Here is a 27,282-nt window from a genome sequence, read left to right on the forward strand (position 1 = left end):
ATACAGTGGAGACCCCTGGCACTCTCTGTAACAACAATACAGTGGACCTCCTGGCGCTCTCTGTAACAACAATACAGTGGGTCCTCTAGCGCTCTCTGTAACAACAATACCGTGGGCACCTGGCGCTCTCTTTAACAACAATACAGTGGGCCCCCTGGTGCTCTCTGTAACAACAGTACAGTGGGCCCTCTCACGCTCTCTGTAACAACAGTACAGGGGGCCCCCTCACGCTCTCTGTAGCAACAGTGCAGTTGCCCCCCTGACACTTTTTGTAACAACAGTGCAGTGGAACCTCAGCGCTCGATCGCCTCTTCACTCGAACTACCTAATGCTCAACCAAAGAAAATCACGTAGAAAATGCATCAGAATTTGATCAGATTTTCGGTGCTTGAATTATAAATTTTAGTAATTTGTTATATAGCAATTAACTATCGACGAGTAATTACGATACGGTCTATATTACAATTTTAACGTCAATATTTGTGCTTAGCGCGCATCTGCAAGCTGTACGTGTGCTAAAAGTTTTTCGTTCTTAACGTGAAAAGTATTTAAAATAGTTACACTTATGTTTTTGATTGGCTAGAAAGATTGTTTGGACACCGATCTGGACTAGTTCTGCAGTTATAAACAAGATTTCAGGTCAGAAAACACCGAAGAGGATTTTCGACTACCAGAAAAAGCTGCAATGAGTCCAAATCAAAGCATAATCAGATCACAATTAGGAGCTGAGGCCAAGCAAAGGATGCTAAATATTTTATGTTAAAGTTTTTATTTTGGTTTCTGCATGTATTATAAACATTGCTTTTTATGTCACTTGCTTTTTAATATATAGTAGCATTTGATAGATTATTGTTACGTATATAACTTATAAATTTTTATAAGTGTAGCAAATGATTTGATAACGCTATGGTCGTTATTTAAACTGGGCGTTAAGCTAAAGTTATGAGGTGAGGCTAAAGCAGATTATGTTTACGTTTGTATGAAGTCAACTCTATATGTAATGCTTGGTGTTAGTAGAGGGACCTGTAGGAATCTTTTAATCTTACTGGTAAAATTTGCATTTACATTGATGATTCTTAGTTAACTTTGTTAACGTGGACATGCTTGACCGGATGCAGTTGAACGTGATCATATAATAGCAGATATATTGGTGCACTGATATTCCATACAACTATTCAACATTAAGTCAATATGCACAAAAAGAAAGAAGTAGTACGATTGCCTGTGCTACAATGTAGGTTAATAACTGACCATCACACCTTTTGATAGGTGTGTACAAGCTATCTGTTAAAGGTGCACACAATACAACACATAGTTGTTGATCACAGATAGTTCAATCAACATTAGATTCGGTGGTGGGTGCTTCTGAGGAGACTTTGTTTTCTTTCATCTTCTTAGATGGGTGAAACATCTTAAGAAGCTCTTTCCTGTAGCGCTCATGCTTCCAGCCATAGATGATAGTATTAGTAATTCCATAGCAGCTTGTAACGATGTTGACGACCATCGCTGTGTAAGGTGTCGTAATCTTTCCGACGATCTTCACGAGGACTGATATTATTGCGGGTACGAAGCACGCGTAGAAAGTAGCCGTAATGATGAAGACATAGGTTGTCGATTTTTGTATGTAGCGTTCATTTTCAGTGGTTGAAGCTCGTCTTTTCATTTTTCTCATCTCCCTTGTCGACAGGAGAATCATTATGCTAGCTATCAACACAGGTACGAGGACAGACAGCATGAAGATGCAGAGACTCGCTGTCGAGTTGGCCAGCACTCCCACGATCGGGTGAATGCAAAACTTAGTTGCAGTTATTAAAGCTCTGGTGCAGTACAAAGCCAAAACTATCAAAAAGGCCAAAAAACACCAAAGTTTACAAAATCTGCTAAAGAAAATAGATGCTGGCCTCATCGCGTGATGAAGAACGACGTAGCGTTCTGCGCATGCGATCACTAGGAGAGGGTAGCGGAACATCAATATGCAGTCCTCGAGGATGAGTAAAGCGATGCCAACCTGTTTAGGTCTGAGTGAGAGCAGACGGTGGAGAATGCAGTTCACTTTAATCACATTTGCTATGGCGCAAAGGATGTCAACCAAGCTGATAAGTTGAATCAGAAAGGGGTATGCTTGTGATGTGCTAGCTTTGGTTCCCTTCGACACAGCAGTGATTCTTCGAAGGATTGTGAGATGCAGCGTGTTGATAATGAGAGCCACAGCATTGATGATGGTGATGACAACCTCGTACGCTACCGGTGAACATATTTCGTCAAAACCTTTGCACACTGGCACCAACTGAGTTTCATTCCCTGTGCTGTTTGCCATCATTACCAGTTTCAGAATGATATTCACCCTTTTTTGAACTTGTCTTCAACAACAAAAATCTATAAGTTATTTAAATTATTTTATAATTAGTGGCCTTAAGAGATCTTCAGTGTCTTACAGTTACTGTTTATTTACAGCTCTGATTCCTTATTATAATGCATCCGTATTATCATGCATTCCCTGTAGGATGAATACTTCTCTGAGATGCAGTTATATTGTAGCCCAGTTGTTGCTTGTCCTCTACCCAGGTACTCTTGCTACCGTCAGCCCAAGTCGGTACTGTCATGCAATGGAAATCTAAATGGAATTGCTAACTTTTGATGTTATACACGATGCGCAGAATGCATACGTGTTTAGAGATATATAAAACAATCTATTTTAGGGAAGTTAAAAAACGTAGTAAAACACACTTTTTCACAAGTTCTATTAAACATGGTTGTCATTAGAGGGAAGACACTGGTGCTTTTTTAAGCAATTCAGGACTTAATCAAACGAGTGTCATGAATTTTAAAATGGCTTTTTCTCTAATTTTTAGCAAATAAAAACAAGTTTTATATCAATCATATCACTTATATCAATATTTTGGTTTTACTAGTAACTTTGTTCATAGTAGTGAGAAACATTTGAAATTTCCTTTTTTTTATAGAATTAACATCTTTAAATTCTATCAAATCTATTTAATTTTTTTAGTAACTACTGTAACTATTATAGAAGATGAATGCTAACCGAATACCACATGGCAATCGTGTTGTTAGAATTGCCGGTTGGTGCTTCAGGCCCAGTCTCATGCTGCCTTCGGCTCAAGTCAGCTCCAGGGTTAAAATAGAGACCACATAAACCTTGCAATTTTTAATTTAACCATGATGCTTTGAAATTCACTACAACTCTATGATAAGCATTGATATGTACTTGATGAATCTAAGTATTGATATATACTTGATAAGTCTAAGCATTGATATATACTTGATAAGTCTAAGTATTGATATATACTTGATAAGTCTAAGTATTAATATATACTTGATAAGTCTAAGTATTGATATATCCTTGATAAGTCTAAGTATTAATATATACTTGATAAGTCTAAGTATTGATAACTCGATTTTAGAACATGAGTATGTTAGAATATCATCCTAGCAGTATTTAGCAAAATAAAAATGAATTATCATTAATTATAAGTTTTGTTAAAATGGTTGCTATAAAACGTAAAATGCGAGCATTCCTCTTTAGACTACACGGGACCCTGATAAAACAAGTTTCACGAATTTAACGAGAGAGACATGGTTTCTTTCATTTGAGATATTGTCATATGACTAAACAGTCTTTTTTCATGCGTCTTTTATGAGGAGATAAAACAAAGCTTTGATTACTCTGTGTTCTGTTCAGTTTTGGCAAAAAACCGTTTGAAGCAAAGAATAGTTTAAATGTTATATCTTTCTACTGAGTGCTATGGGGATTTTAACTAGTGAGTTTTCTTGTATTTTTATCAACTATTAATTTGGTCAGAGGGTGTTGGCTTTTACTGAGACTGGTTTACATGTAAGTAGTGTCTTTTGTTTCGGAACACCTTAATTTGGCATAAAGTCACCATCAGATGACAGTTTTGTTTTAATAACTGTTCATTTATTTGTACTAACTTTGAATAGTATTCACTGGTTATTACAGGTAAGAAGCCCATTTGTATTCAATCTGTTTGTATGAATTGCTCAAGATTTTAGGATGCAGTATTTAACCAGGTCATTGGTATGCTCTTTGATTTCGATGAAGATAAATCAGTATTTTATAGAACTTAAAAATAGTTGTGTTACGAATCGACATAATAAACTTGAAGTAGTTTGAATCAAGAAGTTGTTCGCTATTTAGCTAGCTGTGTGGCACAATACTTCATTAAGGCTGTAAGAACTGCAGTGTGATGGGAGAGAAGCTGTGACCCAGAAGTGCACCCGACCTCCTAGAAACAGTAGAGTTATATCAACTGTTGACAGCGTTTACTTTGCTTGCTTCTTGTGCCCCACATAAGCAGTTTGATGCCGGCCGAAGTTTAATAAGCTATCAGAGATATTTGAGTTTTACTCTCTTGTTGTGCTGCATTCGTCAGAACAACTAAATGTCTGAATGAAATGGTTTCTCCTTTGGCCAGTTTGCCAAGCTCTTCTAGTTGATATAAGTTAAGGTTTATGTTTCTGCTAACTCGCAATGTTGATAGATTACAAGCTCTTGCCCCATCAATGCTAAACAGCAGGCAGCGAGAAGAGTACAATCGGTAGTTTTGTAGTACCACACAACGGTAATAGCGGTAATTAGCATTATTGCTCAAGCATTTGAGCTTAGGCTACCATAATGCTTTTGGTTTTGTGTCAGACAATCTAGCAATATCGTTTCGTAATTTGTTATTCATGAATTCGCTGTATGACCGCAAATAGTAGGACTGTTTCTGAAATGCGGTCCCTTGATGGCGGTTCAGAGCAAATAGTAAGACTGTTTCTGAAATGCGGTCCCTTGATGGCGGTTCAGAGCAAATAGTAGGACTGTTTCTGAAATGCGGTCCCTTGATGGCGGTTCAGAGCAAATAGTAGGACTGTTTCTGAAATGCGGTTCCTTGATGACGGTTCAGAGCAAATGGTAGGACTGTTTCTGAAATGCGGCCCCTTGATGACGGTTCAGAGCAAATAGTAGGACTGTTTCTGAAATGCGGTCCCTTGATGGCGGTTCAGAGCAAATAGTAGGACCGTTTCTGAAATGCGGTCCCTTGATGGCGGTTCAGAGCAAATAGTAGGACTGTTTCTGAAATGCAGTCCCTTGATGACGGTTCAGAGCAAATAGTAGGACTGTTTCTGAAATGCGGTCCCTTGATGACGGTTCAGAGCAAATAGTAGGACTGTTTCTGAAATGCGGTCCCTTGATGAGGGTTCAGAACAAATAGTAGGACTGTTTCTGAAATGCGGTTCCTTGATGACGGTTCAGAGCAAATAGTAGGACTGTTTTTGAAATGCGGTCCCTTGATGACGGTTCAGAGCAAATAGTAGGACTGTTTTTGAAATGCGGTCCCTTGATGACGGTTCAGAACAAATAGTAGGACTGTTTTAGAAATGCAGTCCCTTGATGATGGTTCAGAGCAAATAGTAGGACTGTTTCTGAATGCGGTCCCTTGATGGCAGTTCAGAGCAAATAGTAGGACCGTTTCTGAAATGCGGTCCTTTGATGGCGGTTCAGAGCAAATAGTAGGACTGTTTCTGAAATGCGGTCCCTTGATGACGGTTCAGAGCAAATAGTAGGACTGTTTCTGAAATGCGGTCTCTTGATGACGGTTCAGAGCAAATAGTAGGACTGTTTCTGAAATGCGGTCCCTTGATGACGGTTCAGAACAAATAGTAGGACTGTTTCTGAAATGTGGTTCCTTGATGACGGTTCAGAGCAAATAGTAGGACTGTTTTTGAAATGCGGTCCCTTGATGACGGTTCAGAGCAAATAGTAGGACTGTTTTTGAAATGCGGTCCCTTGATGACGGTTCAGAACAAATAGTAGGACTGTTTTAGAAATGCGGTCCCTTGATGACGGTTCAGAACATTCTGCTTTAACTTTATAAATGTTTCATCTAAACTGGTTTTTGATTGCGCAATAATTTATTTGAGCTTTACAAAACTCATACCATATATTATTGGTCATTGTCCATCTATCTGTTCGTTTTTGCGGTCACAAAGAATATTTATTCTCTGATTGGTACAATTATTCTGAGGTTTTGAAATCTGGCTAAATGGCTAAGTTGGTTAGAGTTAGAGTGAAGTGAGTTGAATGTCATGGTTCAAGCCTCATACCATCCAATGTTTTAGTGTCTCAACGTTTACATATACCGAATTTTGTGATTGTTTGAAAATTTGAACATTTAAAACTACTGTAATTGTAACACAATAGCAGTAATAGTATATATAATTAATACTATATATACGTAATATATATTATATACACGGTAACATGTGTAATACATAGCATATACACAGTATACATAATAATATATATACTGTATGTATACATATTGTATGTATGTATATATACTGTATGTATATATGCTGTGTATATACTGTATGTATACATATTGTATGTATGTATATATACTCTATGTATGTATATATACATACATATTGAATGTATATATACTCTATGTATGTATATATACATACATATTGAATGTATATATACTCTATGTATGTATATATACATACATATTGTATGTATATATACTCTATGTATGTATATATACTGTGTGTATATACTGTATGTATACATATTTACTGTATATATACAGTATATATACTGTATGTATCCTGTGTATATACTGTATATATACAGTATAAGAGCATGTTTATATACTGTATAGAAACATATTCCTATACAGTATGTATAGGTGTATGTTTTTATACAATATATGGTGTATACAATATATACATACACAGTATAAATTGTATATGTATAAACTGTATATACTGTATATACATATCATGTATATACTGTATATACATATACAGTATACACATATGCGGTATACACATATACGGTATACACATATACAGTATACACATATACAGTTTATACATATACAGTTTATACATATACAGTATAATATATACATTATATACATATACAGCATACATACATTATATACAGTATATATAGTATATATATATATAAATATATATACATATATATGTATATATATATGTATATATATATATGTAAATATATATATACATATATATATATGTATATACATATATATATATATATATATTTGTTGCGCAGTATATATATATTTCTGTTAAGAGAACGGATATTAGATGGAACACCGTTAGAGGAGCTATATTTTTATGTATATGAATATATTTATATGTATATCAGAAATACGAAATATTATTTCTGATGTTTAACTAAGTCTTCAATGTTGTAAGGAGTTAAATATTTACAATCATTGCAAATGACTTGAAAACAAGCAGTGATTGAGTGAAGTCGCGATTGATGAATCAAATATCTTGGTGCGAACTGTTTAACACAAGCATACCAAAGATTGCCTGTATTCTTCCTTTTCCTTGTTCATTGGCTATATTTGCTTACATTGTTCGTAATTTATGAGCTTAAGTTTTATATAATAGTTTTGTATGTATTCACATATCTATTGCAATTTAGTCTTCAGACAATATCACTCGCAGCGCATTCAGAACACAGGATTTTATTATTATTACTCAAAACGTTGCAATAAGCATAACCAGCCCTCAAACTGATTGAATATCTCTGTTAAAGAATAGAGAAAGCATAATATTTTTATGCTTTATTATTTATCTTGAGGTGTTGACTGATGTTCTAAAAAAAGAATCAAGGAGATTGACCAACCAGAAGCTGAGATATAGCCAGCCAAACACAGGTCTACCAAAAAACATAAGTGTTTTGGTAATCATCAATATAAGACGTATGAAATCGACTTGTGTGCCATTGGTCAATTAAGCCAACTAATGCGCTCTCCTATAACAATCACGGCGTTTTAATTGGTTTAATCCCTGGAAGTATAGAACAATCAAATTGGGCCTAACAATCATTGCTCTGAGAATTCCTAACCAGTCCCTCTGACGTGTAGATTAGTTTTAGAATAAAATAATTACACGCATCTATTATTTCGCAACATTCTGCTATCACTTTCTACAAATTATATTAGTTACATCATTTATTCTATACGCAGTTATATTATTATTTTGTATAATATGCATTATGATTATTATATTAATCATAAAAAATAATCATAGATAAGATACTAGATCAATAGAAAAATCAAATCAAAAGTTTTCATTTTCTTTTCTTACAGCAAGAGCAGCACGGTCAAGTTATTCTTTTTTAAGATTATGGCTGTAGTGAACTTACAGTCTGTTAATAGTGACGATAATCATGAAAATTAACTAAATGTTGCAGTAGATACACAATAGAAAAATTATGAATGAACAAAAATTCACATTCTCATTTCTTATTCTAAACGAACTGCAATCGCGGATGTCGCATATAGACTATACACGCGCCGTTCGTTGAACAGAGGATCTTCGGAGCATATCCGTGGAGATCGAGTTAAAATTTGAAGCACAGTAGTCAAAATCTGCTCTTCTGTTTTGAAAAATCACGGCGAGGGGTTGTGGGCAAATGCCTTTACCACCCAATGTTTGCTTGATTTTCCTGAGAAACCAGAGCTAGACTGTAAATTATTTACTATCGCGAGAAGCGTTTCACATCTCGTAGCCATAACAATCATTATACGTAATGGCGGTAAGGGTGCACAACTCCCGCACATGAACATTAAGTCGATTTTATACGTCACAGTTTTCGGGATTTTCGAATGGTTTTCCTCTGATTCTTTATTAGGTAGACCTGTGTTTGGCTGGCTATATCTCAGCTTCTAGTGGGTCAATCTTCTTGATTCTTTTCTTAGCACATCAGTCAACACTTCAAGATAACTAATAAAGCATAATAATATTATGCTTTCTCTATTCTTTAAATGGTCTCGTTTCTATCAGTTTGGTTAATGTTATTTGTACTTTGCCTTGCCTCATAAGCATTCCTATGGCAACTACTAACAATCTTATTAACAATCTGACTAAGAATCTTATTAACAATCTTATTAACAATCTTATCAACAATCTTATTAACAATCTTATCAACAATCTTATCAACAATCTTATTAACAATCTTATTAACAATCTTATCAACAATCTTATCAACAATCTTATCAACAATCTTATTAACAATCTTATTAACAATCTTATCAACAATCTTATCAACAATCTTATTAACAATCTTATTAACAATCTTATTAACAATCTTATCAACAATCTTATCAACAATCTTATCAACAATCTTATCAACAATCTTATTAACAATCTTATTAACAATCTTATTAACAATCTTCCCACGACCAAACAGAGCGAAGCGATTGGTTGGGAGATTTATAATAAATGCACATGTGCACACAACTCCCGAAAATTATTCACCAACGATGAGACAAACCCTTGTATCAAAATTTCATCAACAAATTTAACCATCGTTTTGTAGAGTCATTAAAGTATAATAACGATACAAAACACATACAAACCTATTTAAATATGTTACCAAGTCTTTGTAAACCGTCGTTATTATCTTAAAACTGACCCATCTGATCGGATTATACACAAATAGACAGATTTATTTGAACAAAAATCGTTATTAAAACTTGCTAAGCCTCACTTTTATAAAAGTTAAGACCAGAAATTGAAATGCCGAGCGACAAAGAATAGAACGATTAAATCGTGCGCATTTCACGAAAAAATAACGTGCACTTTTCACCAGTCTATAGCATTGTCGAATTGCCGAAGGTTTCGGTAATTAACGTAGGACTACTGAAATCGTTTCATTTTTGCCGATTTCCAATTAACTGACATTTCAGACACATTTGAGTACTTTGGTATTCTAACTGATGTCCAACGCAGTGTAAGTAAAGGAAATGACGATGATATTTTTTTCTAAGGATTTTTATGAGATTACGATATTTAATTATAAGTTTGGATATTCTTCTTGATACTTCTTGATATTGTTAGCTATGACGTTTTGAAATGTAAACAAAATTGTGCATTGGTTTTCTATTATTACTGTATTACTATTACTAAGTTTGTATATTCTTTTTGATACTTCTTGATATTGTTAGCTATGACGTTTTTAAATGTAAACAAAATTGTTCATTGGTTTTCTATTATTACTGTATTACTATATTAATAATATTGGTTATTCTAATAATATCAGTGCATTTTACTTCTAATATTGCATTTCTCCTATTGCAGGGGGAGAGATATAAACATATAATCTTTTCCTTTCATTATTGCTGTTTGTTATGACCAAACACTTTTTTAAATAGATTTTCTAAAAATCTATATAAATATCACTTCTTGATATTGTTGGCTATGACGTTTGGAAATGTAAACAAAATTGTGCATTGGTTTTATATTATTACTATATTAATAATATTGGTTATTCTAATAATATCAGTGCATTTTACTTCTAATATTGGCCAATATTGCATTTCTCCTATTGCAGGGGAGAGATATAAACATATAATCTTTTCTTTCATTATTGCTGTTTGTTGTATATAATAACACCCACACCCAGTACATTACAGCTACCATTGCAGTTATCCTATTGCACTGCAGTGCCATTTGACTGCTAATATTGCATTTCTCAACCATCAGTACCCTTTCTTGTTTCCAATATCATTTTGGTCGTGGGCTGTATGATAGTGGATTTTCTAGACTGCTACATTTAACAGATACTGTATACTTATAACAGATATTGTAATATCAACAATTAACCAATTACTTGTATACCTGGTTTCAACCCAACATTACCTCCAAAATAAATTGTTAGTTGCACCTTTTTAGAGTCGTGCTTCCTCAAATTTATTTTATATCATCTCAAACAAGTCTCATTTACACTATACTCTGTCAATTTCTGCTGAGAACTACTTTTTCAACAACCAACAATACCCTTTCTTTTTTCCATTATCACTTTGGTCATGGGCTGTATGACAGTGGAATTTCTAGACTGCACGATCTTTAACAGATACTGTATACTTATAATAGATATTACAATATCAATAATTAACCAATTACTCGTATACCTGGTTTCAACCCAACTTTACATCCAAAATAAATTGTTAGTTGCACTTTTTTAGAGTCGTGCTCCCTCAAATTTATTTTATATCAACTCAAACAAGTCTCATTTACACTATACTCTGTCAATTCCTGCTGAGAACTACTTTTTTAACAACCAACACTACCCTTTCTTTTTTCCATTATTACTTTGGTCGTGGGCTGTATGACAGTGGAATTTCTAGTATTAAAGATGATTTATTTTATGTTTTAGGAAAGAGGAAGTTAAGAAGCTCGTTTTAAATCATACGCTGACTCACAACTTTGGCTACATTCATCAGATGAAATGGTCATACAACAGCGCCTTTTCCTTGCGGGTCTGTCTAATTTCTATATCATTTCTTAGCTCTCCAAGAGACCTAGCTTTCTGAGAATTACCTACAATGTAGCTCACCATGACTTACCTAGCTCACCATGACTTACCTAGCTCTTCATGACTTACCTAACTCTCCATGATTTACTTAGCTTTTTAGGATTTATCCCTCGTTGATTTACAAGGTCTAATAACTTTGTCTCACAGGCTTACCTAGCTCTCTATTTATTTTATTTTGTTCCAATATTATTCCTGATCACATTTGTTTCATTTTCTGTTTGTAGGTTACCGGCATGTCTCGGCTGGGCTTGTTGGCGCTCGCAGCTTCTGATGGTGCAGTTCACATTGCCAGGTACAACATGTGGTAGTTTTATAGATGTGAATTATGGGTAATAGCATAACCCCAGCTAGTTCAGCAATGCGCTATGGTAATCCGCCTAGAAGGCATTCTTAAAGTGTAAAAGCTTTTTGAAGAAAAATATGAAAATGTGTCATAGCCCCTTACCTCCTGATCGCTCCTCAACAATAGTCATATTACAAAGCACTCATAAGCTGGTGGATCTAGGCATCGAGTCTCCTATTAAGCCCGATATAATTCACGCGCTGTTTAAATTTTATATCATCGGGAAGCTACATTCAAACTTGACAGTGAAAAGCAATGTTTATATATATAGTTATTATTTGAATGCCCGGCATTGCCTGGTCGATAAAAAAGTCTTTGCACAAAAAATTTATGTTTATTTAACATAAACAACATTTACCATCATAACTTTTAAGCTTCATATCTTCATAGCTTCATAAGCTTCATGAGAAAAGTGTTTTGTGGTTCATATAAATTATATAATATAAATTAAAAGAAAAATTAAAGCAACAGAAAAGTGTTTAAATGTGAAATAATTAGCAAGTAATAATTAGCAAGTAATAATTAGCAAGTAATAATTGGCAAGTAATAATTAGCAAGTAATAATTAGCAAGTAATAATTAGCAAGTAATAATTAGCAAGTAATAATTAGCAAGTAATAATTAGCAAGTAATAATTAGCAAGTAATAATTAGCAAGTAATAATTGGCAAGTAATAATTGGCAAGTAATAATTAGCAAGTAATGGCTAGATAAAGTCTGTTTTGTTACATTAAAAAGTGGTTTGATTCTGATTCAATTATAACCAACAGATGAAACAAAATAAAAATCAATATGTTGAATTAATAATAGCAATGAGTACATAGAAGTGTGTATAAGAAAAGGTTGCTGTTGCTGCAGAGGCTATCCATCAACACTTTGAATGCGACGACACTGGTACCTCTAAATAGTCGATACTGGCACAAACGTAAAAATGAAATATCGAAATAAAATACATCAGTGAAGCGGACGAGGGTACTTGGTCTGGCCGAACCAAGAGAGAATGTAGAGGCAATTCCTACTCGAGACTGTCCATGTGAGCAATGTGAACGTATTTAGTTTTACGATTTCCAGCGATTGCCCTTCGCAATACCTGGAAATTGAAGATTGAAATTGTTCCATTACAGTTGCACTGTAACGGAGCTTTTGAATTGAAACAACATAATTGAAAATTACAAATAAAAAATGAATAATGGATCTTGAAATAACTTTAAAAAAAATTTGGAAAGAAGACAATGCAAAAAGTAATAGTAATTCACACTAAAATATACATATTTAGCTTTAATCGTGACAAGCATAGCGTAGATGAGCTAAGATGAGCTAATTGAGATAAGAGCCAGTTAGTCTTGTGGTTGGGTTGCATACTTGCGATTACAATCTGCGCGGGTTCAGTTCTAGGGCTGTGCAGATTGTTCATTGCTAGATTCTAATCACTATAACTGGACACAGCTACGACAGAAAACAAGAGACCAACAAAGGACCAAAATGAGATTTATATATATATATAGATACGTTTTTAGTGCAGTGTGTTCACATACACTCATATAGGGTTTCTCTTAAAATGGCCTGGTCTCAGCAATGATCTCAGCAATAATCTCCACTCCAATTATAAAAACAAAACATATTGAAATACGTGGTTGTAATGAGGAATCATTCTTTGGAACTTATAAATTTTGGTACATTGTGTACATGATGGGTGGGTCCTTTAGAGCGTAGCATAAAGTTTCATTAATGGCATTATTTGCTATACCGAACGATCCGCGACCCCTTTAGGTATATTTGGGATATCTACAGTTCATAGATGTACTTCTTTACAGACAGTATCCTACTTTTAAAGGAGGCGTGACCAGAGTATTTTAAAGGAGGCGTGACCAGAGTATTATAAAGGAGGCGTGACCAGAGTATTTTAAAGGAGGCGTGACCAAAGTATTTTAAAGGAGGCGTGACCAGAGTATTTTAAAGGAGGCGTGACCAGAGTATTTTAACAGCCATATTTTGCCACGTTTCGTCATACTATGCCAAAACTTATAGATTATATATACTTATAGATTTGCCTCCCTCTGTTTGCACTTTGTATGAGGGAATGTTCAAATGCTCACACCGTTTTAATCTCTTAGTACACAAAACTTGATGCACAAGTGTACATCGAAAAATTGGGATCTATTTCTATTTTTACTGCAGTTAAATAGGGCAATTTCGCATATGCTGTTTTTTTAATATTTAAATATTCTTTCGTGAAACCAAAAACAAAACTTCAACTAATATATGCAATTAGCTGACTTAGGAGGCGATTGCAATATTTACATATTAATGTTTATAATCATAGACACTGAGACATAATAAACCCAAATTTCTTCGCAATGAATCACTTTATGTTGTATGCTTCGCAACGTTTGTGGAGTACCTAAGCACTTGCTAAGTATTCACACACACTACACATAAAGTAAACAATTTGCAGCATTATCCTTATAATTTGGAGTTATGTTCACTACATATTTGTGTTTGCATTACATCATCATTTCCTGTCAGTAATCTTGAGGTGAGGCTATCGTAATTAGTGATTAAAGAAAAAGATTTATTTATTGTTCATGTACATTCTTTCTTCTAGCTGTTAGCGGAGGTTAAATGATATTCTAAACATTTCAACGTATAGTGTAGTTTACAATGTATCGCACAGGCAAACATCCACATATCTTATCATATCTTCTACATGCAAAATGTTTGGCATACAACATATAGGTAAGCAGTCAAGTTGAAATGTAGAAGGTGAAAGTAATGCAAGAGAAGAAAACCTTATTCAAGTGCAATGGAGAGATTGGATGTGATGATTAGATATAAATGTAAAACATTGAATATGAAAATACAAAAAATAAGTTGTACATGCCATAATACCATAATAATACCATAATAATACAACACGGCGTATTATGTATAACTAACAAAGTCTTGTAGATTCTGGAGCGCAGGTCGTATCACTGAATCAGCATCATACATCTACGCCGTGCATATTCAGTAAAATTCTTGTAAATGAAAATGTCCGCGGTGTTATAAATGCTCAGCCGAATAAGTAATACTATTATTCATTATCTTTTGTGAAAAAAATGTATATGATTGCATTATTAGAGAAGCTGTGTAATAAAGAGGCTTATGTGTATGTTATCTAGCGTTCCCTTTCTGACTCCATCTGATACTGCCAGCTTTGCGCAATACAATATTAACGAAGATCTAAAGCTGGAAGTTCAAGGTAAGTTGATCTAGAGGTAAGAACCAGTTTATCACCTGCTCATCGCTATCATAAGCTTATGGGCAACCTGCTCATTGCTATCATAAGCTAATGGGCAACCTGCTCATCGCTATCATAAACTAATGGGCAACCTGCTCATCGCTATCATAAGCTAATGGGCAACCTGCTCATTGCTATCATAAGCTAATGGGCATAATAATGGACATTAGGTATCTGAAAGACTATAGTCAAACGTCAATTTACATTCTGAGATGTTCTTCTTGTGTCAAGACTGTCATATGTTGGAGCAATTATTCGCATAAGAATGCGTTGCTGTTGCTGGATATAAGCACTTGTAATTACGTACAGCGCTAAAACAAATTATTATACACAACGTAAAAACTAAATTATATCTAAAAAACCAAACTAACAAAGTGGGGATCTAAAAAAGAGCTTGTAAACAATTTTGTGAAATCTTTAAACCGTTTATCGAAAGGTCTTTACTCGTATTTGCTATTTTTTCTAATTGCCAACTTTCGTTCTTATACAAGTGTCGCCTCTGTACTTTTATCACTCATAGTAGGTAGTCTTTTGTCACTACTACTATCACTCGCAGTAGGTAGTCTTTTGTCACTACTACTATCACTCATAGTAGGTAGTCTTTTGGAGGTTGACGATTTTAAAAGTTGAAAAGAAAGGTATAAGTTAGTGTTTATACTATCGAAGCACCATAGCTCAAAAATATCTGAAGGAGAATTGCATTCATATGTACTGATGTACTGCTTCGAGATATTTGTTAGTCGTATCATGATAATTACTCAATTTAAAATTTGAGTATTCATGTTACTCTAAAAGATTCAAATGAATCATTAAGTTTTAAATTGTAAATGTCAAAAGTTTGTACACTAAAGTGATCATAAATCGAGCTTTGACCGTTTTTTTTCAATGCGTTCAGCTTGGTGATGCATTGAGCCGTTATTGCAAAAGTTGTCATAAAGTAGCCATCAATACGTTTGCCAAATAGATCATATTTGAAGGTGTTAATGTGAACTGTGCTAAATTTTTTTGCATCGATTAAATAGATTTGCGCAACAGGTAGCTGTCATGTGAAGTTTATTATCTTCAAACTCTATGCTTTTGCTACAGGAAACAGAGCACAGTGCACGTGTGTTGATTGGCAAAGAGTCGATAACAAGTACATTCTGGCTGGTTTCAGCGACGGTGGGTACTTGTTTTTGTCATTGTATTAATAAATGTTCGACTGAGAAAATTAAACTCGATGACATAATCAATATTTGCCAGTGGCTCTCCTATGATAGAATTATTCTTTCATTTCAATGGCAAGTTTTTTTCAGTATGTGATTTAGGCCCTTATCTGTATTATGACTGTTTACATGTATTTTATTAGCAATATTCTTTAGAGTTAGTTATTCATCCACTCACCACTAGACAACAAAATTCTTCTTCAGCATGAATATTAATTGAAATAAAGTAAGCATATCAATATACTGTACATGTATTCGTTAAATCACAAATCAATCCTCAATGTTTGGCTTTGAAATGTGCTCACACTATCTACATATATACACACAGCCTTTGAAACGTGCTCACACTATCTACATATATATACACAGCCTTTGAAATGTGCTCACACTATCTACATATATATACACAGCCTTTGAAATGTGCTCACACTATCTACATATATATACACACAGCCTTTGAAATGTGCTCACACTATCTACATGTATATACACAGCCTTTGAAACGTGCTCACACTATCTACATATATATACACACAGCCTTTGAAATGTGCTCACACTATCCACATGTATATACACAGCCTTTGAAATGTGCTCACACTATCCACATGTATATACACAGCCTTTGAAATGTGCTCACACTATCTACATGTATATACACAGCCTTTGAAATGTGCTCACACTATCTACATATATATACACAGCCTTTGAAATGTGCTCACACTGTCTACATATATATACACAGCCTTTGAAACGTGCTCACACTATCCACATGTATATACACAGCCTTTGAAATGTGCTCACACTATCTACATGTATATACACAGCCTTTGAAATGTGCTCACACTATCTACATATATACACACAGCCTTTGAAATGTGCTCACACTATCCACATGTATATACACAGCCTTTGAAATGTGCTCACACTATCTACATATATATACACACAGCCTTTGAAATGTGCTCACACTATCTACATGTATATACACAGCCTTTGAAATGTGCTCACACTATCTACATGTATATACACACAGCCTTTGAAACGTGCTCACACTATCTACATATATATACACACAGCCTTTGAAATGTGCTCACACTATCTACATGTATATACACAGCCTTTGAAATGTGCTCACACTATCTACATGTATATACACAGCCTTTGAAATGTGCTCACACTATCTACATGTATATACACAGCCTTTGAAATGTGCTCACACTATCTACATGTATACACAGCCTTTGAAATGTGCTCACACTATCCACATGTATATACACACAGCCTTGGAAATGTGCTCACACTATCCACATATATACACAGCCTTTGAAATGTGCTCACACTATCTACATATATATACACAGCCTTTGAAATGTGCTCACACTATCCACATATATATACACAGCCTTTGAAATGTGCTCACACTATCTACATGTATATACACAGCCTTTGAAATGTGCTCACACTATCTACATGTATATATACAGCCTTTGAAATGTGCTCACACTATCTACATATATATACACAGCCTTTGAAATGTGCTCACACTATCCACATATATATACACAGCTTTTGAAATGTGCTCACACTATCTACATGTATATACACAGCCTTTGAAATGTGCTCACACTATCTACATGTATATATACACAGCCTTTGAAATGTGCTCACACTATCTACATATATATACACAGCCTTTGAAATGTGCTCACACTATCTACATATATATACACACAGCCTTGGAAATGTGCTCACACTATCTACATATATATACACAGCCTTTGAAATGTGCTCACACTATCTACATGTATATACACAGCCTTTGAAATGTGCTCACACTATCCACATATATATACACACAGCCTTTGAAATGTGTTCACACTATCTACATATATATATACACAGCCTTTGAAATGTGCTCACACTATCTACATATATATACACACAGCCTTTGAAATGTGCTCACACTATCTACATATATATACACACAGCCTTTGAAATGTGCTCACACTATCTACATATATATACACAGCCTTTGAAATGTGCTCACACTATCTACATATATATACACAGCCTTTGAAATGTGCTCACACTATCTACATATATATACACAGCCTTTGAAATGTGCTCACACTATCTACATATATATACACAGCCTTTGAAATGTGCTCACACTATCTACATGTATATACACAGCCTTTGAAATGTGCTCACACTATCCACATATATATACACAGCCTTTGAAATGTGCTCACACTATCTACATATATAAACACAGCCTTTGAAATGTGCTCACACTATCCACATATATATACACACAGCCTTTGAAATGTGCTCACACTATCTACATGTATATACACACAGCTTTTATGTTCTTATTTTGATGCCTGTTGTTGCTTCAACACTACTGCAACAAGCTTGTATTGTGAGAGTTTAAAATTACATTCTAAACATCTCTGTAAGGCTTAGAGACCAACAAATTCAGCTGTTTTGTATTTAGGATCGGTTGGCATCTGGTACTTGGATCCAGAGCTGAGGGGCAGAGTTCTGCAAGCATCGAGAGTATTCAGGGCGCACACATCCACACTCACTGCCATCGCCTGTTGCCCGTTCAAGGATGACTTATTCGCCACATTCTCCAGAGGCTGGTTGGTCCTGCTTACTCTGCCCAACCTTTCCTTCTGGCTTGCCAGACCAACTCATATAATCATTGTTCTAAGAATAACTTGAAATATTCAGAATACTGAAAAATATTCTAAATCTGATAAAGGTTTTAACCTGACTCCAACATTAACCAGCGGAGAAATTGGAAAAAGCAGAACGGGCTGTGATATACTACAGTAGCTATACTATTAGTAATATCTCATATTTAACTACACAATGCAGCTGAGTAGCCCAGCTCATTTGATCTTCCGACGCAAGAAAATATATCTGTGTTTTTTTGTTTGCCATTTGAAAGAGCGTTGAACGAAAATATTTTGCATTTTAAAGTTCCAAATCAAATCACAACTTTGCGTTAGCTGTTAAAAGGAACAATGAAATAACTGATATATAATTCTATGTACTCGCACTAGGGTAAGTTGCGCTGAACATGGCTCAGTGCTTCAGTCTCGTAGCTTTTAAAGCTACTCTCTTTTTATAGTCAACCATGTGCAGTACATTAGTTTTCTGGTATTGGAATTTCCTCTCAACAAATGTCACACAGATTAGATAGCAACTCCAAATTTTGCTTCTATTCTGAAAGGGAAACCTGGAGGGGCACTGCACTCTGTCTTAGCTGATGATGATTGATTTTGTAGAATTCATGTTTTATGCAACTACAAGTAGTTATTATAGGTTGGGAGGTCACCATTACCCAATGATGTTATTCGTTAAAGGCTCTTTATCAATGATACTAGTAGTAGTTATTATAGGTTGGGAGGTCACCATTACCCAATGATGTTATTCGTTAAAGGCTCTTTATCAATGATACTAGTAGTAGTTATTATAGGTTGGGAGGTCACCATTATCCAATGATGTTATTCGTTAAAGGCTCTTTATCAATGATACTTGTCCTCATTTGTCAGTTGCCAATAAAATCGCTCTAAGTGCATGGCTTATTGTTTCTAGTAAGTCAGAAGGTAAAAAAGGGCACCTGTTGAGATTCATTTTTGCCAAACCTAAAGACTACATATCGGTATCTGTTCTTGCTAGGTACATTTGGGATTTGAAAAACTTAACATCTCCCTATCTAACTCCTAAATCTACAGACTGGTGTTTGGACTTGCATACCAAAGCCATCTGGCCCCGTGTATATCAGATCATCATCACTTGCACAGATCCCAGTTTTGGGTAAGTCTTCATTTCAAGTGTCCATAAAGGAGTATCGCTAATCCGTTTAGATGCCTCTTTTGACACAACTCTTCCAATACTCACTGGGATATAAATTTTTTGAATTTTTGGCGTTTATAAAAAAACTAAATCGCGTGTTTTGAACAGAAACGAAAAAGTTTTGGGCAATAATTTAAGTAGCGCGAGTTTTCTCTTACGCTACTGCTTATGTCGATGCCACATTTAAAACACGATACTCAACTAAGTTTGCATTTTTCCATGTGCCAAATGAAGATGCAACTATGTAGCCCAAAATAGTTTTGAATGCAATCTTCATTTATAGAAAGTACGTAAATACTACTAGACTAGCTAGTGAATACTTACCCGTGTGATTATTTGTTTGTAGCAAACAGTTTGTACAAAAAATACATTCGTTACAAACCAGGGTTGGAAAAAACCAAAGTTTTTATGAAAAAACCGAAAAAACCAGGTTTTTTGGTTTAAACCGGTTTTTATGGTTTATATAATTTTACCAAGGTTTTTGCAATTTTAAGTCTAATTAACATCACTTACTATAGCTGCATGATTGAGTATTGAACATACATATGTGGAATCATTTGTTAACCCTTTCACTGCCGAGCATGTACAAATTTGGGTATCTGCTAAGTGCCAGCCATTTTACCGAAAATTGCCGATATAGCTTCATGATTTATAAACAGTATTTTTTCCAATTTCAACCTCTATTTAGAACAATTTTGTTACATATTTTAATTTGCTAACATTTTAGCCATCATTGCTATGCAAAAATTCAATGGATCTATACTTTGTGCGATGATAAAGCTGTGTGATACTATGATCGATGCGAAGCTAAAACGATTTTCCATGTTTCTGACTCTTACAAAATTATTACTTTTACCACTCTCAGAGACAGTGCTGCTGCTTTAATTATTTGTATAATCACGAAAATCTGAATCTGAAATGGCTATACTGTCATCAACATTACTAATTACCTGTTTTCTGACTCGCGCGCGGTAATTAATGAACTCACACAAAAAATGTTCGTTATTAAATTAGAAATTCTCTAACAAAAGTTTAAAATTACTTCGTTACTTTAAGCTAATTGTATAGACAAACATTCGGACAACACGGTCAATTTCATAAAAGTCCTAAAGACCGTGGGTTATGATGTCAACGAATAATAAAATGAGGTAACTACGCAATTGCAGGGAAAGTCGCAATAATGCGTCTACGGCAGTCGTCCCACGAAAACGCATTTATGCGTCTACGACAGTGAAAGGGTTAATAATGGTACTGTGGGAGTTTTTATGGGAATAAAGAGTGAAAACATATGGAAATTTCAGAATGAGTCTTAAATCAAACATGATCGATGAAATACAGATCAGAAATCTTATCACATAAAGTGAATATTTTACATACAGCTCGATGTATAAGTAGGAACTTTAATCCCAGTGACTAGTCGTGTGGTACTGTAGAGCAGAGCATAATGCAAATGCATTGCTAGTGTTTGGAGCAGTGGCAGATGACTCAACTTCTATCACCTGAATATTAGCATCACTGTCTAAATTGGTGTTTTCAGCTTGACATTTTGCTACATGAGCTTTAAGCCTATCCGCGTGACCTCGCATTACGACAGCACACCTATTACGTTTTGCCCTAAATCCTTTGCCTTTCAAAATTTTTCAAAACAAAACAAACTTGATAAGCTGAATTCTAACAATCCAACGACTTTGGCTTGTGCCCAATAAATGAAATATAAGTTTGCAAACTTGAAGCATTTGCCCAAAAGGATTTTATTGTTTTAATTTCTAATTATAAGTAATCCTTTCTCACTGGCCAGATTTGAGAAAGTATTCACTCATTATTAGAGACGATGATTGGATTAGTATATTTCACATGGTTTTTATATTTCATCAGTAAAGAGATCATTATATCTCTTGATAAAACCTATTGAAAATGAAATTCACTAATTCATTGTTGTGCTACGATTTCATGTAGTTTCAACTTGAGCTCTGCCATCAATTTACTACTGTGTCCTAAATAAACTTCCACAGCTGATAATTACATATAATTGTATTTCTACCGCGCATGAACCACTGGGAGCTTAAAATATTATGTTTTTCACAAAAAATAATGAAAAAATCATAAAAACCGGTTTTTTCGGGCTGGTTTAAACCTTGTTTAGACCACTCGGTTTAAACCAAGCCAACCCTGTTACAAACGCCTATTTTTTTAACTTGAAAGTGGGATGGCATTTACAAGGACAACTAACCACTCAATTTATTTGATTGTTTGGCAGTATATACCTCCATTTGCCACCCTCCAATCTTATTGCATCAGGTATTATAACTGTCAGTATGTACATCCATTTGCCACCCTCCAATCTTATTGTATCAGATATTGTAACTGTCAGTATATACCTCCATTTGCCACCTCCAATTTTATTGCATCAGGCCTTATAACTGTCAGTATATACCTCCATTTGCCACCCTCCAATCTTATTGCGACAGGCATTATAACTGTAATAGCCTTTGCTGCCATTATTTTTTATTGCTGGTTTCTGCATAAAAGTTCTCTCATCTAAACACATCTTGTACTTTTGTCATTCGGGGCTACATTTGATTTCTCTAAATGAAGATGCGTAATAAAATGTTAAACAGTATGTATCCTTGCATGAAGTACTATATGATCGTTTGCTTTGTCTTCACTTATATCCGTTCAGTGCTGTGTAACTGATGCGGTCCCAACCTTCTCCTTTGCCCGTGAGCGAGTCCAATAGAAGTATTTTCCGTGTGTACTGAACATGTTTGTTATGAAGCAAGCATTCAGTACTCGCAGCATACAAACCATAAACTACCTAAATAGATCTCAAGCTTTGGCTTTTACCCCCATTTCATTATTGCATACCTTGATGTGCCCCAGTCAAGGCAAGCTATCATAATTCCGCACATTGTGCGAGCTATGCGTTCGCAACTCGAAATCTTCTTGCATGCTGAATTTGCATCACCGAAATGTGTACGGAAATTGAAAGCACCCCAACATGTTATAGTCACATTGGTTAAAAACTGAGGCTTTGTTATGGAGTTAGAGCTATATAGATCAGGGCATGACAAGTACAATGTTGCCAGCTCATATATTTTCAGTGGATCATCAGTAGTATTATTTGGAGAGTCCTAAACCTGCAGCCAAGCTAGACTTTCCACAGCAAAGCTGTATTTCACAAATTAGATATAGAATGCCTTTTGTTCTATATTTATTCTTAGGAAAAATATTGTATAAAATTATTTTTCTGTGATCTTTGCATTGTTGACTCAACTTAATTAACCTAAAAGGCCATTCCTAACTTGTGTACTTGTCAGACATTTGATTCAAGGCAGGATATTGGAAGGTGCTTTGGCAGATACAGGTCAACATCAAGGTCAACTGTAGGTCAACATTTAATGTTATCTTTTAGTGCACATTCTCTTTCCATGCTCTCCCTTGGATATGACTTTTTGATAGCCAACCAGAAGGTGCCTATACACGATGTTCATCTGATGACAGTAAGTTGTGTTTTCAAACAGTAGCCTTAGTTCCTTACATTGCCAGCATCATCTCTTCGACTGCGCTAACTATTCTATTTTCAACTAACTGCACTACCTCTCAAGGAACGGTCCAGTTAATCAAAATGGAACAATGCTTGATATGCAACAGTATCCTGTAACAGAGGTTTCCGTTTCGGCGTAATTATAATTAATAATGGAAACATCTCTATGTTATTGCTCTATCTGGAGTCATCTTACCACTCAATATTCTTTACTTGATAACTTCAAATTTAATGGGCTATAGTCACGCAACGTTACTTTGCCATCAATAGTTTTGCCAGTCGTAAAAGTTTTCTTTCGACCTAATTATATTTAATAACTAGCTGAATGGCTGGTGTTGCAAAGGTATTAAAAACAGCTTATAAACGGTGGCAGGTAATGTAGTTTCTATTGGCTTATTTAAGTAAGCTAGTATGTGTATTGCTAAACTTACTAATAAGAGCAGTGAGAGCAAGCTTTAGTGACGTTGTGCGTAAGACAGAGTCGCCCTGCGTAGTTTACCCAGATAATGACTATCTGCCCAATGAATCCAATGTATCTTAGTGGGTTAGCTTGTTGCTTAGTGAACAGGAGGTTCTGAGGTCAAATCCTCTGCGATATGGTTTTTCATTGCTAGATTGTAATCACTATAACTGGACACAGGGTGCACAAAAAGTCAACAAGACAAACACTAAGATTTATATCTATATATTTATTTATTTCTCAAAGTTTGTCGTCTGTCTGTCCTTCAGTATGTTCAGCTATATCTATTAAAACTTTGGAATTAAAATTTTGCAATCTGATGGACTAGAGCTCACAAAGATGGTGACCGCAGGTTTACAATCTAATTCTCTAACCATGAGACTACAAAAGCTCTTACAATTCATCACTCTTACTACATAACATATACACCCTTTTCCATTTTACACCCAAATTGGCATATTAATTGAAACTCTATGAACTCTTCTAGTTCTATGAAACACGATGCTTTTTCAAGTTTTCTTGAACTTCTATTTTCGGTTTTTCATAATGTTCAATTGCTAAATCGCAATCAAGGCCAATTCTTTTCACGCGGACACTTGTATTATCTCGAGTAGGAATAGCCTCTACATTCGGTCAGACAAGGATAGTACGATATCTCATTTTTACATATTTATTAGTATCGAGAGGTACCAGTATCCTCGTATTGAAAGTTTTGATGGATAGCTTCTGCTGTAACAGTAACATTTTTAATACACACACTTCTATACACGAATTGTTATTATTAATTTAACATAGCTTACACAGGATTTTTATTTTGTTTTCTCAGTTTTTTCGTATTAAATGTATCATTACCAAATCATCTTTTGTTGTAATTGTAGCAAAACAGATTTAATTTAGCTATTACTTGCTAATTATTTCACATTTACATTTAAACCCTTTTATAGCTTGTTTTAATTTCTTTGATCTGCGCCAAACATTTTCCTCATATGAAGTTTAAAAGTTAGAGTGGTAACTGTTGTTATATGTTAAATAAAAATAAATTTTCTGTGCAAATACTTTTATTACCCGGGCAATGCCGGGCATTCACCTAGTATGTGTATACAGATGGAAAAACTCAATGTTATTGCTCTATCTGGAGTCATCTTACCACTCAATATTTTTTATTTGACAACTCCAAATTTAATGTGCTACAGTACCACACCGCTACTTTGCCTTAAATAGTTTCGCCAATCGTAAAAAAGGTTTGCAATTGTATCCAGGGGTTTCTTTGTTGTACTCTCACATGCTATAAGAGGATAGCCATCCAGGATTCTCTTTGTTGTACTCTCACATGCTGTAAGAGGATAGCCATCCAGGGTTCTCTTTGTTGTACTCTCGCATGCTATAAGAGGATAGTCATTCTTGTAACAGAACGCAGGCTATAGTGTTGTGTAATACCTCCATATTTTGCAAGTCTGTAAAGGGTCTCTGTCTGACTCAGTTACTACTTCAAATTTGGTTCTTTATAAATGCTTACCTTTCATCCCTTTTGCTGTCAGAAAGAGTCAGTCAAACCTTATGCTATGCTAATAACCAGAATTTCTGTTCTTTCGGTTTGATGAAGTATTGTATTGTAGCATTCAATAGAAAGTAAATTGCTTCTTCAAACAACTTTAAATTTATCTTGGAATATCTTAATAATATTTTTAAATATTATATTACACTAATGTAACATCTGTTACGAATGACAATTTTAGTAAGCTTTTATACAAGACTTGAGCCAGTTTTTGTTTATGGCGTTTGCGATAAACAAGCTTTTGGCGATATGCTTTCAAATATCATCGCAAGTTGGGGCCTTATCAGCAATCAGAGAAGCATTTCACTAACCAACCAACCACAGAAATTTAATTGTTTTCATCATTTTAGTCAAACAAAAATCAAAAGCCAAACAGCGCCCAACAATCTGGTTGAAAAAATACATTTCATCAAAATTTGTGACAATTGTGTTACCAAAACCAAAGTGTTCCTTATTGTTAAAACGTTTTTAAAATGTAACTGAGATTGATTCACAATCACTTAAAGTTAATGGTACGGAGTTATCCTTTTATATAACAATATTACTCATAAGCACAGAACAATGTTGTGGTACAATCAGGATTGTTGCAAGTTAAGCTAACATTATGTATTGAGTTTTTGCCATTTTGAAGTGGCTCTGTTGATTATATTCTATTTTAAATATAGGAAGAAAGAAATTCAGGCCTTTTGATTTAAATTACTTTGCTACATACAGTGCACCCTCAAGATACGATGTTGATCCGTTCCAGGGTTGGCATCATATAGTGAAAAATTCATCTGTAGGAATATAGAGACCATAGTAATTATACAATGCAAACATTCCCTGGTAAAAATCGTTCAAATTTTATTTAAAAAAATGTGTACATATTGAAAATTAGTAACAAAATAGTATGTTAACTTTAGTAATTGTAGTTACTTACAGTAACTGTATTGGATTTAGTGTATTTTAATGGTTATGATCTGCAATAGAATGCAACATTATAATGTGTGTACCAAATGCAGTACATACAGTAAGGAGTTCTTACCTTCAAAACGTATGTATAAAATAAACTTTGAATTCACTTTAAATAATTTTAGCTTACTAAACTCACACTTAAAGCTAAGTTTTAGTATGTATTTTTCACTATTTCACAGAACTTCAACTTTTTATCACGAAAATTTTACCCTTTATGTCTCACTTTCACTATAACATTTAGCAGGTCTGGTTAAAACTTTTTTCTACCTAATTCAACAAAAAAGGCCGAGCGATGCAGTTATGGCCTTTCGCACACTTGACCATTTAATGGCTATCGAAAAGAAAAATGAAATTTTATTTGCTATACAGGACGTACATACCTTTGCAGTAACGTGACCTGAGCTGTTAGCGAGGAGAACAAAAAGGAGGCAAAAACGTATCAATGCTAATTATGTTACTGGACACTTGAAAATAAATTTAATATGTAATGAAATGGAATTTTGTTAGCAGGCAAAAAGAAGTTGTCTAGTCCTGTCCAATTTTTCTACTGGTTTTAAAAGAAAAAGTTTACCACTTTTGGGTCCTGAAAAGCAGAAATGGCCAGGAAAATACAGCTTTGCTACTGGTGCAGAGAGGCTCTGAGAAAGCAAACTAACTTGGTGCAGTGTAGAAGATAGCCTACCT

The 27,282-nt window shown here is 34.7% G+C and overlaps 1 protein-coding gene across 1 annotated transcript in view; it reads left to right on the forward strand.

Moving 5' to 3' along the window:
- Positions 1-27,282, forward strand: part of LOC137390594 (serine-rich adhesin for platelets-like) — a 90,599-nt gene that overhangs the window by 30,749 nt on the left and 32,568 nt on the right. The window contains exons 13-19 of the mRNA XM_068076923.1: positions 11,234-11,336; positions 11,617-11,684; positions 14,895-14,974; positions 16,100-16,174; positions 18,716-18,863; positions 19,909-20,046; positions 23,498-23,585. Coding sequence (XP_067933024.1) covers positions 11,234-11,336; positions 11,617-11,684; positions 14,895-14,974; positions 16,100-16,174; positions 18,716-18,863; positions 19,909-20,046; positions 23,498-23,585 — 700 coding nt within the window. The remainder of the gene's footprint in view (positions 1-11,233; positions 11,337-11,616; positions 11,685-14,894; positions 14,975-16,099; positions 16,175-18,715; positions 18,864-19,908; positions 20,047-23,497; positions 23,586-27,282) is intronic.

The sequence above is a fragment of the Watersipora subatra genome, chromosome 3 (assembly GCF_963576615.1).
Source record: "Watersipora subatra chromosome 3, tzWatSuba1.1, whole genome shotgun sequence".
NCBI lineage: Eukaryota > Metazoa > Bryozoa > Gymnolaemata > Cheilostomatida > Watersiporidae > Watersipora > Watersipora subatra.